Below are 15,282 nucleotides of genomic sequence, written 5' to 3' on the forward strand. Positions count from 1 at the left end.
TGGAGGCCGTAATGGGGAGAAATGAGAAGAAAAGCGGACGGTTCACTCCGTGGCCATACCCTTCTTCTTGCACACGTCAAATTTATCCCGATAATCTGGTCTAGATAATTTACAAATACCAATCCTACCAGTCCAGAAGAGGTGTCTCAATGCATCTATGTAGCCATCCATAAACCGGCCCAAATCCACAAACTCTCGAAAACGAAACTAGGGGAAATGAAAACCAATGGAAGATGAATTCAATCAACATACCTAAAAGCTCCCCTCCATACCATTAAGCCCCCGTTGCTGCTCATCGCGATGCAAGAAAACTCCGAAATTTGACTTTTCGACCAATTCAGCACGCTGACCTATAGAGTAGAAGCCAGCCAGGCTTTCCCCCTAACTAAGGCGGGAATAATCTCGGGAATAAAAGCAAAACACCCATATTGCCGTGCCAAGAATGGAAATTTATTTGTCGCACAGGATTACAAAAGCCGAGTCACCTCTAAACATCCTCGAATTCGTCCTCTTCTTCGTCGGATTCCTCCTTTTTAACCTCTGGTTCAAGCTTGATTTTTTTGGCCGCCGGCCCTTCGTCGCCCGGCGTGATAGGCGTGGGCGCGTTGGTCTGAGGCGCACTGCTTCCAGAGTCTGACTCTAACTCTCTCTTCAAGGAGCCATTGACGGATGGCGCTTTGGTCGCATCGGCCTGGTTTGCAGGCGTACCGACAGCGCTCGGTGTGATCTCCACATCTTCAAATTCGTCTTCTTCCTCATCGGATTCCTCTTCGCTCACATCCTCCTGGGCTTCTCTCTCCTTCTCGCGTGCCATCTCCGCATAATATGCGGCAACGCTGTCGTCTAGACTGTCGATATCTGGTTTCTGCTCCTCCTTAACCTCGGGCTTGATGTCCACCTCAGGCTTGATGCTCACACCATTAGGCTCTGTTTTAACCTGGGGAAGTCGGACATCCGTGCTGACAGTGGACTGCGTATGCCAAATAGGAAGAGCGTTCTGTTTTTCAAGTGCTGCTTTCCTAGCTGCTTCTCTGGCCTGCTCTTCTGCACTTTTTTCTGCAGTCGAGGTAAGCGAAACCTCAAGAGTCGATGCATCGGTCTTGGAAATCCCTCTCACTGCAGATTGCTTCGATACAACCACACCAGGCCTGGATGGATTTGTATATTGATTTCGAATCACATCAACCTTGTGATCCCAGGCCGTATCGAAATCATTTGGGGGCACCTCGACAGAGTCAATCTGTTTCAGGAGTTTCAGCATGGGATCCAGCTGTGCCATAAGCTTGCTGTTCTTTTCATGTCCGGTGCGATCAGCCGCGCCGCCACCCTCGACTTCATCCGCTCGCGAAAGCAAGTACCCACATCGTTGACATTCAAATCCGTCCAGGCCAACGTGGCTGAGAACCTCGAGCTGGGTCCATTCCGCTTGACACCGCAGACAGATGTACTCCTTCCTCTCTGCGCTCGGTGTGTATTGAGTTTTTATTGTCGAAGTAAGGCGGGATACGCGGTACTTGATGGCATCAATGACGGGATGAAGAGGGATATAATAGTATTCGCGGTTCACGGGGCGCGTTTGGCCCTCGCGGAGCTCAGGGCGTGAGTGGCTAGTCAAGACGGAAATTAGGTCAGCTCTCGTGGCATAGTAGCCAAATGCAAACAGCTGCGCTCATACACTGCGATAAGGCGGTCCTCGCGTAAACGGCCACAGAGCTTCCGAAGATCCTTCTGCTGCATCCCCAGGAGGAGCGCTAGATCCTCCGCATGGAGGCTATGAGGCACATTAGCTGGGGAACCAAATGAAGCATTTTGCAAGAACGCAATGGCCCATACACTGAGTGTATGAAAAGAGCATCGATCACCAGGATGTGACGGGTCTCGTAGAACGCGCGAGCTACGATCCGAATGAGACTCCTTGCAAGATCCATTATCACGATGAGTTGTGGCTATAGCAGGCAGGGTGAGGACGGCGCGAAGTCGGCAAAGCACGTAGTCATACGTTCGAAGAAGCTGTTCGCATGGCGGGAACGGTGGCGCTCCCTCCTAGCAGCGGTAAGCTGATAGTGAGGGGGAGAAGACGTTAAAGTGACCGTTTCGCCGGTTTCTAGGGCCCAGTCAGTGATGATGCAACGAACTGGCAGCCAACCTTCGCGGACGTTGACGGAAGAATTGAAACTTGCGTGACGGCGAATCGGTTGAGGCTCCTCAACAACCGCCGAAATCGCTGACTAAGCAGTATGCCGCAGCCAAAATTTCGGTGGACGACTGAGACTGGGAGTTCAGACCACCAAGACGACGGTGACAATCAAGTCAAGGTCTGCAAATGAACGTCTGCGCAGTTCCAGCTTCACCATGGATGCGCCTACTTCAGTTCCCGCTGTGCCGGCTTCCCAGGACCAGTCAACGCAGGGCTCTCCATCTACCCTTCCCACCACTGCTCCAGACACTCCGTCTCCCTCGATATCAGACAACCCTAAGCCCCAATCTGACTCAACAACGACTGGAGGAGATCGAAGAAATAAACGAAAGGATCTGGGAAGGAAGGCTTGGAGGTACCGCTCTCACGCGAACAGTCTCAAGAGTCTCTGCAGCTAACTAATCCAGCCGCCAACCTTTAGATAGGAGACGACGAAACGAAGAGCAAGCCGCCAAGCGCCGAAAGGCTGAAGATGGAGAGGATATACCGATATACGCGACCCAGTTTTCGAAAGAAGACATTGAGGCGGATAAGCGACGACCAAAGCGGAAGGTTGCCGTGCTGCTTGGATACTCGGGTACTGGCTATCATGGAATGCAAATGTAATGTCATCGGCTGGTTAAGGATTGATTGGATAATGTGCTCTAACGAGGTTGCTTGGTAGGAGCGCAAAAGAAAAGACGATAGAAGGCGAAATATTTCCAGCTTTGGTTGCTGCCGGCGCGATCTCCAAAGCCAACGCGATGGACCCGAAAAAGTCATCTTTCGTCCGATGTGCAAGAACGGATAAAGGCGTGCATGCTGCAGGCAATGTGATTTCTTTAAAGCTGATAATCGAAGACCCCGACCTGGTAAATAAGGTCAACAACATTCTCAGCCCGCAAATTCGGATATGGGGTATCGAGCCGACCAACAAAGGGTTCAGCTGTTACCAATTCTGCGACTCAAGGATATACGAATATCTAATACCGACCCATTGCTTTTTACCCCCTCACCCGAGTACCTTTCTAGCAAAGAAATTGCTAGAAGCGGCAGAGAAAGAAGGAGACATTGGAGACTACAAAAAGCGACAAGAAGAAGTGCTCTCTTACTGGGAAGATGTCGATCACGAATATATTAGGCCGATTCTGAGTACCCTCCCGGAATCTACACGATTAAAGGTTCAGGAATCCCTCTGTATTAAGGATCGCAGCCAGAGTATTCAGAATGCCGAAGGAAAAGAGGAATTGGACTGTTCATCAGACGTCAATTCTGTCAAAGACGAGAAGGAAGGGGGAAACTTGAATCCTGGAAACAGTGACTCTGAGGATCAGAAGATCAATGAAGTCATCAAAACCGTTCGGGCGGCCTACTTCAAAGCGAAAAAAGCCTATCGGATTCATCCTGCTCGCCTAGCTCGCGTCCAAGAAGTGCTCGACTTGTACATTGGCACGCGAAATTTCCACAACTACACTATCCAAAAAACATTTCGGGATGCCTCCGCCAGAAGGGTCATCAAATCGTTTAATATATCGAAAGATCCCATCATCATAGATGGCACAGAATGGCTCAGTCTCAAGGTGCACGGCCAGAGTTTCATGATGCATCAAATTAGAAAAATGGTTGCGATGGCGGCGCTGGTCGTGCGGTGCGGCACCGATCCGCAGCGAATAACACAGAGCTATGGACCACAGAAGATACCCATTCCCAAGGCGCCTGGGCTTGGTCTCCTTCTCGAGCGGCCTATCTTTGATACGTACAACAAGAAAGCGACCAACGAACTAGACAAAAACCCGATCGAATTCGGCAAATACGAAAAAGAAATAGAGGAGTTCAAGAATAGAGAGATATACCAACGGATTTTCCGCGAGGAGGAGGAAACCAATGCGTGAGTTTGTCTCCTTTCTTGGCTTGCCCAAGCCCATGCTCCTTTCTATCACCAATCTAATCAATTTGCATGCAGGTTTGGAAATTTTTTCAATCATATCGACACCTTCCGCGAAGACTCTTTTCTGTATGTGACATCTTCCGGAATACCAGCGGCGCCAGAGGGTGCGACGCCTTCCACCACGGAAACTGGCAAAGACAAGGAGGCTTTGGCTGAAGTTGAATCCGAATCTGAGGATGAGGTCGTAAATGGCGGCGAAGAAGGAGGATGAAGGGGGTTATGACACTTTCTCGTCGTCTCCTTTCCTCTCCTGATCATTAAATGTATATAATTAAAATGCTTGCAATCGATCTTAAGCCCAGAATAGCATGTTTGTTGCAAATCTCTTCTCATTCCATCTCCTGGCCTATGGTGCCGAAACTCTACCTCAAGCATCAACATACCCTACCAGTCCCAGCGAAGTTATTGGTTCGGCTTGCAGACACACACATCCAAATACGATAATATTGCGCACTGGTGGAAAAATTCCAATTTTCTTTATTTCTTTATTCAAAAGGAAAACAAGCCAACTACAAACAGAAGGGATGGATCAATTGATAGGTTCACTGCATTAATGAGGAATTCAGGAAAAAAAAAAAGGGAAAAGAAAACAAAAAAGCTCCGGGAAGCGTTGGGTGAGATTTAGATCCGAACCATAAAAAACACTGCTAGCTTAAGTCAAAGTTCAGTCAGTTAATCTTCTTAATCTCGTCTCAAACTCATCTCGACATTCGAAAGTCCGATTTTCATCCAGGCTGGCGAGGACAAAACATGCTTTGGCTAAGGGACGGAAAGATTCGAGTAACAAATTGTCAAAACTAACAACTTCGCAGAACAGAGGGGAATACCATAGGGAAAAAAAAGAAAAAGAACGCAAAAAAAGAGGAACAGACATGTACGGGGTAATCGGGGTCAAGTCATTAGGTGCATGGCGCACAGCGCAAAGCAAAATTCGAAAAAAAAAAAAAAAAAAAAAAAATCACAAAGAGAGCCAGGGTAACATGGATATGACTGGAAAGAAAAAAGAAGGCCAGGTTTTCATACAGCGAGAGAAGACGAAGAGTCACGAAATTGATACGGGGAACAAATGCGCGGGAAGATTAGAAAATAAGCGACCGGGCCTTCTGCCTTCTCGCATCATCCCAACTAATGTTAGGCTGGGATTGGTGATGCTTATGTCGAGGCTTCGGCGGAGGTGCCATGGGAGGTCGCGACGACTGCGAGTGAGCGGTATTCTTGGCGGGAGTTGGCGGAGCCGGGGGCATTGGATTGCGAGCACTCATCGGCCGCTCGCTTGAAGGCATATCCCGCTGGGGCTGCTTGGGCTTCACGCTTCGTTCTCGTCGCAAAACGAGTTCCGTCCACGCCTTGACTTGGCCATTTCCTGCGGAATATCCTTTGCCGACTGTCTCTCCAAGGACCCCCATCCAACCTTCCTTTTCAACTCGACTATCGGCATAGAAGTCAATAACCTCACCATTCCCAAAGCGAATGCGGAATCCCTCCTCGACAAACATATAACCTTCTTCCTCTTCGGCAAAGGCAGACTTGCGTCGCCCGCCACCTTTAGCGGAGGTCTCCCTTTGAGTCAAGATTGAGCGATCGTCAATCAATTTGGACGCTTTTGCGAGGTTGATTGTAGCCCGTGGCTGCCGAGTGGTCTCATGGTACGCAGTCAACTTGGAGCCTTGGAGTTTGAAGTAGCGCCGACGCCAGTACTATCAAGGGGAATCATGTCAGAAAAGTCAGAATACGCTGCAGGGGGTGCGAGATGGAATACAAACCGGACAATCTCCGCCCTGTTGCGACAGGAATCCCTCCCAACTCCTCATCGCCGAGTTATCAGCGTCTCTCATCTCACGGATACAAGCATTCATGCTCTTTGGCATGTCATCGTCTGTCGCGCCTTTAGGTTTTGGCACATATAGGAGTTGAAGTTCCAGATTTCCAACCATGTATGGGGGCCGCCGTTGAACCCCAGGCGCCATTGTATTTCGTTTGCTTTTAGAATTACTGGAGGTAACCGGGACCTCATCGACTGCCCATTCATTGAAACATGCAACGTCCACTGTTAATGGCCGCCCAAAAGCATATTGTTCATAATCGCCCAGACACACATATGCGCGGGCAAAGCTACCATCGCTGGCAACCAAGTTTCGAAACTTAGCCCAGGGATCGGGTGCGGAGTGGATCTCCTCTTCGGCCTTCTGCTTGAGCTGCTGGGCTTCCATCTGCTGGCGCAGTTCCATTTCCCTACGCTTCTTGGGGGTTGCAAAGACGCGACTGAATGCGGAGGCTTTCTGGGGCTTTTGTGCTTTTGGTGGTGAAGGTGGAACAACCTTTGGCTTGGGCTTAAGTAGTTCTGGTTTGATCTGAAGGGTCAACTGGAACTCCAGCTCATTCATCACGACCAGTTCGAACTCTTGGCCAATGGGCGCGGATTTTCCCAATTCGAGCCACGAAGTCGTCACACAGTGAAGTCCATTGTCGAGTGTCAATGAGAAAAATGATCGTTCCCCTGCTATGGGTGTTAATGCGGCTCATTAGTCGTCAATACCAACGAAATCTACTTACCTCTAGGAAGAGGAAGATCTAGATCTTTAACCCCGACGACTTTCACGAAAAGACGACCTCTGTCTTTTCCATCTTCCATATCGTCTGCTTGTCCGTTGACATCGGTTTCATCAACCGAGCCTAATCCATCTTTCACAGCACTTTCTTGGCCTGGCAAAGGTGGAACTGATTCCGTTTTCTTCTTAGTGGCGCCCGCAAGTTTAATGCTCTGGCGCCGCGCCTTTGGATTCCAGGGCTCTGTTGTCCAGGTCTGCTGGCTTGCCTTTCGTGGTGTACTACCTACGTGCGGTGCACCCGCTGTGGATTTGGCGTTCGCTTCATCGCCATGGCTGGTCGCAACGATCACTTTCGTGTTTTGTCTCATGAGATAACCTCTCTGTTTCGTTATTTTTCTGTCAGCTTTATTGTCCACTTGTGTCTCAAGGGTGGAAGAGCCATGTCCTTCCGCAGCGTCTGCACGCGGCATGGGTTGACCGGAGTTTTGGAAGTCCTTATAGAGAGGGAGCTGAGAGAGGGAGAGTTCAAACGCAACCTTTTGAGCTTCAATGACACGATCAAATTCTTCGTCAAGTCCGAATCCCAAACCTTCATCGCTATCGCCGACAGGAATATCGAGTTTCACGAGCGAGGGCTGTCGTTTCCCGGCTCCTGGGATGCCATTAAATGCCGGCAGGTCAGATTTTACGGAACCAAGCGTCAGTTCTGATGCCGTGCTGGGTCGATTGCCGGTCGCATTCTCCGAGATCGACGGTATTCTTGGTCCCTGTCCGCTCACTTTTCGCCGAACTGCTGCCATAGATTCCGCGTCTGCTGGAGTCAGTGAAGGTCTGGTCTTAAGGCCAGCGCCAGGTGCTTTAACGGTGGCAAGAGGACCCGGAATGACTGCAGCAGGGTCTTCTGGCGCATCTCCCGAAACACGGTGCCTGATGACGGATTCCGGGGTGCCAGGACAATCTTTGTCTCCATCATTCTCTTCGGCTGATTGTTCAGTGTTTTGGTCCGGTGTCTCCGGCCTGTGAAGAGAGTCGCGAATAGCTGCCATGTCAAGAGGAGGTGGGGCATCATCGGAGTTTTCAATCGGAGGAGTGGACCTATCTACGTAAGAAAGCAGGTCCAACTCAAACTGGTGTTCATCGTCAGGAGTTTGTGACCTAGATGGTGGGCACTGTTGGCTGTCATCAGCAGGGGTTTCCTGTGTAATATGCATTGGAACAGGAGTGGATTGCCGTTCAGCGTCTTCAAATTGCTCGATACGCGAATCGTCCTCTTTTGAAGTCCGCGAGTAGTGACTCTCATCATCATAATCACCGTGCGTGCCCTGGTCATGCCCATCATGTGTGCTATCATCACCGTCTTGCTCCGGGTCATATTCCGGAATATCGTAAAGATCAATTTCGTCCTGTTCTTCCTCCTTGACTGAAGCGTGATCTTCAACCGCATCATCGCTTTCAAGAGATGGAATAGGAACATCAGGATCCAGGGGGAGTGGACGATGTGGGCTGGAATCGCCGAGTGAAGAGATCCCGCTAACATCGTCACTGAAATTCTCTTCTCTCTTCAGATTGCGGAGGATAGATTCTCTGGAAATTCGCGGAGTTGGGCATGGCTCGGAAGACATACTAAGCTCGCTGACGATGCTATCATCCGGCTTTCCATCGGTTCTTTCGGGAGTTTTGTCCTTGTTCAATGCACGCCGCATTCGTCTCTCACGCTGGGTTTCGGCTTCGGAAGCTTGATGGTCGTGTTCCTGGGTCATCATCAAACGAAGCCTATCTTCCAGTGACAGGGAGCCTGTACCCAGACCGCTAAGGTCATCTTTGCTGCAGGAAGCTGGGCGGAGAGGTGCTGGCCGAGAGACACTGCTCGCTCTTTCCAACGTCGCAGTGAGCCGTCTATGGTGATCCGGGCTCCTTTGTAGATTGGCCAAAGGAAGAGGTGGAAGTGGACGACATTCTCCGTTAGAATCCATAGACTCAATTTGAGACCGGAAAGGACTGGAAGCGCTAGAAGACGGCGGACGAGCCTCGGGGTCTGGAGTGTCAAAGTCTGGGCTGAATGGATCATACTCATTTTGAGACATCTCGTCGTTAGTATCATCCGGGCTGTCATAGCGCCATTGATCAGGCAGCATCACGGGAGTCTTGTCGGTGTCTTCAAGACTCGCATCGAAGCTATCGTCGTGGAGAGAAAAACTGGCATCGAAACTTTCCTCGTTCTCTGTTGATTCATAGCTCCCTTCGCGTGAACTCGATGCGATTGACGAAGGAACGGGAGTAGTCATCTCATATTCGTTAATCTGGGGAGGCGCCGCGTCGAAGGTGACACTTTTGGTCTGACGATGAAAGCTACGGCCCTCTCCAAACGACTTGTCAATGGCGGTTGATTCATCGTCAGACCATATTTCGCTGTGAGGATCAAACGACCTGCCGCTATAGCGTCCATTTTTATTCAGAGAAGATTTTGGAGGAGACGGAGGCTGTGGCCTTGAAGGTGACCCTTGGCTTGTAGACGCGTTACTACTTTGCTGCGCTGGGCGCGGAGTTGCAGCTTCTTGGGAAGCGTTCGTCTCCGCCTCCTGAGTAGTGGTGGTGAAGGTGGTGGTTTTGCATGCAGCGCTCTGAGAAGGCAGTTGGCGCCTTGCATCGGTTGGAGCGGTATTGGTGGCAATGTTGTGGTTACGCTGCTGGCTCAAGGGCCGCCCACTGGCCAAAGGACGCTCGAGTACTTTAACATGAGCGGGATCATACTCCCCCTTCTGCTCGCGAGCGAACATGCTACTGTTTTTCACGCGAGAAGCTTTTTTCAGATTTTCAATTGACGACCTCTTGGCCGACGACGCTGGAGACGACCCATCATATGGGCTTCTGTTTTCAAAATTGACGCGATATGGGGATGCGGGATCCCGACCCTGCCAGAACAGTCGCGGAGAAGTGGACGTGTTCATGGGAGAAGAGTCAAATGGTGATGAGTCCCCGCTCGCGAATCCCTTTGGACGCGTGAGCTTACAGAGGATTTTCCAAGTCCAACTGATCAATTGAGCATACCTTGGTTCCAGGAGAGTTTCGCCGCGGTGCGACGGGACTAATCTCAGAGAGCGGGCGCTGACCGCTGGCCATGGTGTGAACCAGCTGAAAGAAGTCAGACAATGGCAATGTTCAGGCTAAGACATGTTAGCTGGTTCGAATACGATAGAACTCCTGCTCCGGGGAGGGGGGTTGTTGTTGTTGTTGGAGGCGCAAACAGGGCATCGTCACAAACGTACTTTGAAACCAATATGAGATTTTACTGATCAATTGCATGCACAAATCACCAGAACGATGATTGGATTGGGCAGTGATCGTTGCGCGTCCCGAACGCTTCGAGGATTGGGCTGAAAGAAAGACCAAGACAGAGCAACGAAGAAGAAGAAGAAGAAGAAGCAAGAAAGTGGACACGGGCAGGGGGAGTGAATGAAAGAGTGGAAACAATGACAACAAATGGAAGAGATGACTGACGTAGCGTCACACTGAATGCAGCGACAGGAGACGAGGGGGAAAAAAAAAAAAAAGAAAATTGGAAGAAAGCGGATAACGAGAAGGACGAGAAGAGATAAGTGAGGCGACGACGACGAGGAGGAGGAGGAGGAGGAGGAGGAGCGGAGAGAAGAGGAATGGATGGGGGGAGAGGAGAGCGACACGGTGGTGGTGCTGGTTGTTTTTCTTCTTATTCCTCGTGTTATTATATTATTATTATTGTTGTTGTTGTTCGAGCCGGGAGTCGAGGTCTGATAAACACAGAGTCTCGCGGGAATGTCTCAGCTCTTCCAGAGCCGCCCGCCACCATCATCGCCCGTCAATGTTGACATTGGCATCCTTGCAGTGTGGATGCTGCTCGTTGGCACGGCAACACCGCCAACTTTCGAGCTGCCCCGGAGCCTTGGCGTGAAAATCTTCAAGGCATCGTCGCCGTCATCCACCCAGCCGCAAAACTTGCCCAGCACACGCCGTTTCCAGACCGCGTGCTGCCAGCATACCATGACCTCATTCTCCCACCTCTCCCGGCTGCGCATGTCCGCCTTTCTTCCCCATGTCTGTCTCCAGTGCCGGCTTAAGACTGTATCCTCGCTGCCTGCACAGTCTTCGGCGTCTTCGCTGCTGCAGGCAGTGAGACACGCATCCTCCGCCCGACCGCGACGTCGCACACCCTCTCGCATGGCCCTCTCGCCCAATGTCGCCCAGTCCACTGTGAAATACGGCGAAAAGCGAAAGTCGGTCCGGCATCAGAACGGTCCCTTCGGCGGGATGAACCAGCGCCGTGCGAACCTGCGAGACCGCCAGCGACCGCGATCCCAGGCCGAGCTCAAGAGGACGTCGTTCAAAAAGGACAAGGATGACTCTGAGAAGAAGCAGCCGGAGCTCTTCAAAGCGCTGAAGATGCAGACAGCCCTTTCGTCCGTGTCGTACGGTCGTAGAACCTCCATCAAGTCCAAGATCTCAAACATCACCAGCTTCGACCAATTCGATCTGCTGCCTTCCGTCCGCCAGTCCGTCTACGACAGCGCCCTGCCCGGTCTGGAATATGTCACGCCGACGCCCATTCAACGATTGGCCATACCCGCGATTCTCAGACAGGGCTCTGCTACCCCCAGACCCGAGGAAGGCCAGGAGGACATGCCGCGATTCGACCAGTATCTCCTGGCTGCCGAGACTGGCTCGGGGAAGACTTTGGCTTACCTGCTTCCGGTCGTAGATGCCATAAAACGTACGGAGGCTAAGGATAAGGAGGAAGAAGAACGAATGGCAAAGGAAGAACTGAAGAAGGAACAGGAACAGGCAGGGGAAAAAAACCAAAACCTGTTTGAGTTGGAATCGCCTGGAGAAGAAGAAGAAGAGCCCATAAATGCTCCGAAGAGTGTGGTCAAACCGAAAGCCATAATCCTCGTCCCCACGTCCGAGCTCGTTGAGCAGATTGGCCGAATCGTAAAGCAGCTTGCCCACACCGTAAAATATCGATCCGCGCTCCTCGCTTCCAATTACACTCCACGGAAAATCAGAAGGACCCTCTTCAATCCCAATGGCCTCGACATCCTCGTCACCACGCCTTATCTCGTGGCCTCGATTGCTGAAGCCAATCCCTATATCTTCAGCCGCGTCACCCATCTCGTTGTGGACGAGGCCGACTCCCTTTTCGATAAATCCTTCTCTCCAAAGACCAACACCATCATTGACAGGACAGCTCCGACTCTTAAGCAGCTCATCCTCTGCTCCGCTACCATTCCACGTTCCCTCGATAATCGCCTTCGTGAACGATTTCCACAGATCCGAAGACTCGTAACCCCTAACCTTCACGCGATCCCCCGAAGAGTCCAGCTTGGTGTAGTGGATATTGACAAGGAACCGTATCGCGGTAGGAGACATTTGGCCTGCGCAGACGCCATCTGGTCCATTGGAAGGTCGGGGAACCCCTACGACGCCGACGTTGGTTACCAAGTCACCGGCCAAAAGGAGCCAAAATCCATAATTGTCTTTGTCAACGAACGAGAAACCGCAGCCGAAGTCGCCGAGTTCTTGGTAACTAAGGGCATCAACGCTGTCTCCCTGACCCGGGACACTTCGGAGAAGCGCCAGGCCCAAATCCTAGCCGAATTTACAACTGAAAAAAATCCGCCGCAACCAGAAGATTACAAAATGTTGAAGGGGAATCGATCTGATGATGATTCAGTTCCCTTTGTCAACGTCAGGCCAGGCAATGAGAGGTCCAATCGCCTGTCCAACACGAAGGTCCTCGTTGTGACCGATCTTGGTTCTCGCGGTATTGACACCGTTGCTGTTAAGACTGTCATCCTCTACGATGTCCCTCATTCGACTATCGACTTCATTCACCGCCTCGGCCGCCTTGGCCGAATGGGTAGGCGAGGTCGCGGTATTGTTTTGGTCGGCAAGAAAGACCGAAAGGACGTGGTCAGAGAAGTCAGGGAGGCCATGTACCGGGGCCAGGCCTTGATATAAGCTGGCGAACCGCCACCGATCTACGATGCATATATATCACTAACACTCTGTTATTCCCTTCGTCCTGTATTACTATTTTACTATAGATGGATGTAAAACTGCATGCCTGGTGTTTGGAGCACTGGTATTGACTGTATTTATAGATCTTGGATATCTAGCGGCTACAAATTGGGTTTACTGGTGGGAAGAAGTTGGAACGGAGTCAAGGACACCACTTTAAAAGAACATGACAATTTGATATACATAATACTTATGTTTCCTAACCCACATTTTTAAGGTTAAGCGGAAGAAAATGCATGCTTTCACTTTGGATACTCTGGGGGGGAGATCAAGGATGTATTCCAAAGAGGGAAAAAAAAGCAAGGTTTTGTTTGCCCTAGATCTAGGATTCCAGGTGTGACAAGCCTTCTCACTTAAGTGCATGATTTGATTTTTCAATAATTTGCTTGCAGCCTTTTGCTACCATTCTCGCCTGATGGCATTTGTTTCGTTTGGGCAACAGGGGCAATCCTTCCGCCGAGCAAACACGTCATTGAGCAAGCAGCGTAACTCGACTGCCCACACGCCTTCATCCGACTAATGAAGATGGACAATGCAATCATCTACAAGATTGTTAAAAGCCCGTCGCTGCCTTCTATCTGACACGGTCTCAGCGTGCATCTTGGGCCAGAGAAAGGTTGGCGATATCCACTCCCTGCGCCGTTAGAATATGGGAAATATAATCTCTTGCATAGCGGAACTATCACAGGATGATGATCGCGGGTCTACAAGGAGCCACTGTAGCTGCTACAGCTGCAGACATCGGTCAAGACACCGGCGTCGCCGCAGATTGAGGGAGAACGGAAGCTGGAGACGGCGTCGTGAAGACAGTCTCCTTGATAGCCTGGTGACTTCCGTGGCTGACTTCTTCAAGGCAGAGACAGAGCATACTAAAGCGCGAACCGAGCAAAGGAAAGCCAGAAGGAAAGAAAAGGAGCCAGAGCCAGCACAACCCTCTGTTGTTTCTCGTCATCTTCAAGCTCAGCAAGCGCCTCAGCTTCCACAACAATTTCCGCCTGCTCCTGCAGCGGCGGCGGCGGCAGCACCGGCACAAATGATACAAGAAATGTATCAGCCTGCTGTTGCTGCAGGGGCGCTGAGGGACAATATAGCACATCCAAACGCTTTTGCCATGGGTATTGGCAGCGGCGGGGCTGGTCTGATGGGCGGTAATGGTAAGTGTTACACCAAATTTGCACGCCGGTCGACGGTCGAGATACTAATCGAAACGCAAGGCAATCCGCACACCGCAAGGGAATTTTATCATATAGCACATTCACCAGGACCTTCAGGGCGCAGGCGGAAGGGAAAAAGAGTAAAACGGTGAGTCTATCGTGTAGCATTGGTATGCTCCCTGCTTACTTTGGTTTTTCGTTTAGAAATGAAGCGCCGCCCGAGAGTGAAGAAAGTGAGTGGCCGCCTGGAGAGAAGGGATGGAGACTCCGACCCAGGCAACCGATGAGGAGACCGGACGTGGGAGAGAATCTGTCAAGGGCTCCTGGAGTCGACCATCCTCCTCCACAGATACCTCCTCTCCACGGGGCTGCACGTAGAGAGCCAATGTAGCACACAAGATGCAAGAAGGCTTTTAGGGAGAAATGATCAGTGAAAGGTGGGATGGGTGGCATATACTTCGGTCACATTCTGTGCCCGGGTAAGCTGTTCCTGTTATTTGTTTTTTTCTTTTCTTTCTTTCTTCCTTTTTTTTTTTTTTGGCTTTTTGTTTTTTTTCCGGGATACTGTTTGTCAAAGCAAGCCCACAAACACTTTTAGGCACTGTAAAAGTTCATATTAAGTGTTATACACAAGTAGACAGCCGCAGCGCGTCAATTGTAGAGGCAAACAATCATCAAACCACTTACAAGTAGATATAGTTCCTAGAGCCAACAGTTTGACTGAAGTACAAAAATCCTGCTTGGACAAATCAGCAAGGAAATACATGATTCCTTCTTCATCAAGCCCAGAAAAAATCACAACGTGCTCACACATACAAATCTTCCTTGCCAATACTGCGCTTTCTCGCTAAGGCCTGTTGAACCATCCCACGACCGAAAACAATGCCATTCCTCACTGATGGTCTGGGTTCCGGGACGATCTCCACTTCCCCCGTGAGACCACACGCGAAACCCTCAAGCGCATCGCCCGCACACCTCCAGAATTCTGGTCCAACAGAGATTGGGTGGAATCGCGCCGCCAGCGCTTCCTGCGTGAGCAGGCTCTCCAAAGAGCGAAGAAACAAGGACTCTCCGAAGCCAGGGTCAGAATGGAATTTCCAGAGGGCAGATACCGGCCTTACACCCCAAAATTCGATCAGGGGTTTGTGGGCCATGTGTTGGATAATAGGTGGCGGAGATATGTTGACCAGTCTGCATGTGAGCAGCTTCAGGCCGCTGGGTATGAAGTGGGAATCGATGAGTATGATAGGATAGTATATTGGCTGCCTCCGCCTCATGTGGTTTTTTTGGGAGTAAGAAGGCAAGGAAGGACAGGAACTCTCAGCACCTTGGGAAACAAAGGCTAATTCTATATTGCCATCGACGAATATGACCTAAGCCCAAAGTCGCACAAAAGCATTCAAT

The 15,282-nt window shown here is 50.7% G+C and overlaps 5 protein-coding genes across 6 annotated transcripts; 3 read left to right on the forward strand and 2 right to left on the reverse strand.

Annotated features, from left to right (window-relative positions):
- Positions 1-14: 14 nt before the first annotated feature.
- D8B26_002275 (uncharacterized protein) lies at positions 15-1,928 on the reverse strand (the record flags this gene model as incomplete). Its single annotated transcript, XM_003066192.2, has 3 exons — positions 15-1,607; positions 1,676-1,771; positions 1,834-1,928. 3 exons carry the CDS (start codon positions 1,926-1,928, stop codon positions 488-490), a joined length of 1,311 nt encoding a protein of 436 aa, XP_003066238.1. The 3' UTR covers positions 15-487.
- Positions 1,929-2,286: 358 nt separating this feature from the next.
- Positions 2,287-4,432, forward strand: PUS1_1 (tRNA pseudouridine synthase 1). 2 transcript variants are annotated; one of them, XM_003066193.2, is made up of 4 exons: positions 2,287-2,552; positions 2,605-2,799; positions 2,862-4,064; positions 4,140-4,432. In XM_003066193.2, the coding sequence occupies exons 1-4, from the start codon at positions 2,353-2,355 to the stop codon at positions 4,333-4,335; spliced, it is 1,794 nt and encodes a 597-aa protein (XP_003066239.2). In that variant the 5' UTR covers positions 2,287-2,352; the 3' UTR covers positions 4,336-4,432. The 2 variants fall into 2 exon arrangements, with proteins under 2 accessions (XP_003066239.2, XP_065979856.1); XM_066123781.1 differs by having other exon boundaries at positions 2,619-2,799.
- A 771-nt stretch (positions 4,433-5,203) lies between these two features.
- Positions 5,204-9,793, reverse strand: BUD4 (Bud site selection protein bud4; the record flags this gene model as incomplete). Its single annotated transcript, XM_003066194.2, has 4 exons — positions 5,204-5,821; positions 5,888-6,621; positions 6,678-9,663; positions 9,722-9,793. 4 exons carry the CDS (start codon positions 9,791-9,793, stop codon positions 5,204-5,206), a joined length of 4,410 nt encoding a protein of 1,469 aa, XP_003066240.2.
- Positions 9,794-10,465: 672 nt separating this feature from the next.
- MRH4 (RNA helicase) lies at positions 10,466-12,664 on the forward strand (the record flags this gene model as incomplete). Its single annotated transcript, XM_003066195.2, has 1 exon — positions 10,466-12,664. One exon carries the CDS (start codon positions 10,466-10,468, stop codon positions 12,662-12,664), a length of 2,199 nt encoding a protein of 732 aa, XP_003066241.2.
- Positions 12,665-13,373: 709 nt separating this feature from the next.
- On the forward strand, positions 13,374-14,858 carry D8B26_002279 (uncharacterized protein; the record flags this gene model as incomplete). Its single annotated transcript, XM_066123782.1, has 3 exons — positions 13,374-13,878; positions 13,939-14,026; positions 14,083-14,858. The coding sequence occupies 3 exons, from the start codon at positions 13,374-13,376 to the stop codon at positions 14,267-14,269; spliced, it is 780 nt and encodes a 259-aa protein (XP_065979857.1). The 3' UTR covers positions 14,270-14,858.
- Positions 14,859-15,282: the final 424 nt, after the last annotated feature.

The sequence above is a fragment of the Coccidioides posadasii genome, chromosome 1 (assembly GCF_018416015.2).
Source record: "Coccidioides posadasii str. Silveira chromosome 1, complete sequence".
Classification (NCBI taxonomy): domain Eukaryota; kingdom Fungi; phylum Ascomycota; class Eurotiomycetes; order Onygenales; family Onygenaceae; genus Coccidioides; species Coccidioides posadasii.

Bases quoted from the DNA above. Each gene is read 5' to 3' on its own strand.
- PUS1_1 (XM_066123781.1), top strand. From the start codon at position 2,324: ATGAACGTCTGCGCAGTTCCAGCTTCACCATGGATGCGCCTACTTCAG. The intron at 2,800-2,861 runs GTAATGTCATCG...GTTGCTTGGTAG, and splicing joins GGCTATCATGGAATGCAAAT to GAGCGCAAAAGAAAAGACGA. The intron at 4,065-4,139 runs GTGAGTTTGTCT...ATTTGCATGCAG, and splicing joins GAGGAGGAGGAAACCAATGC to GTTTGGAAATTTTTTCAATC.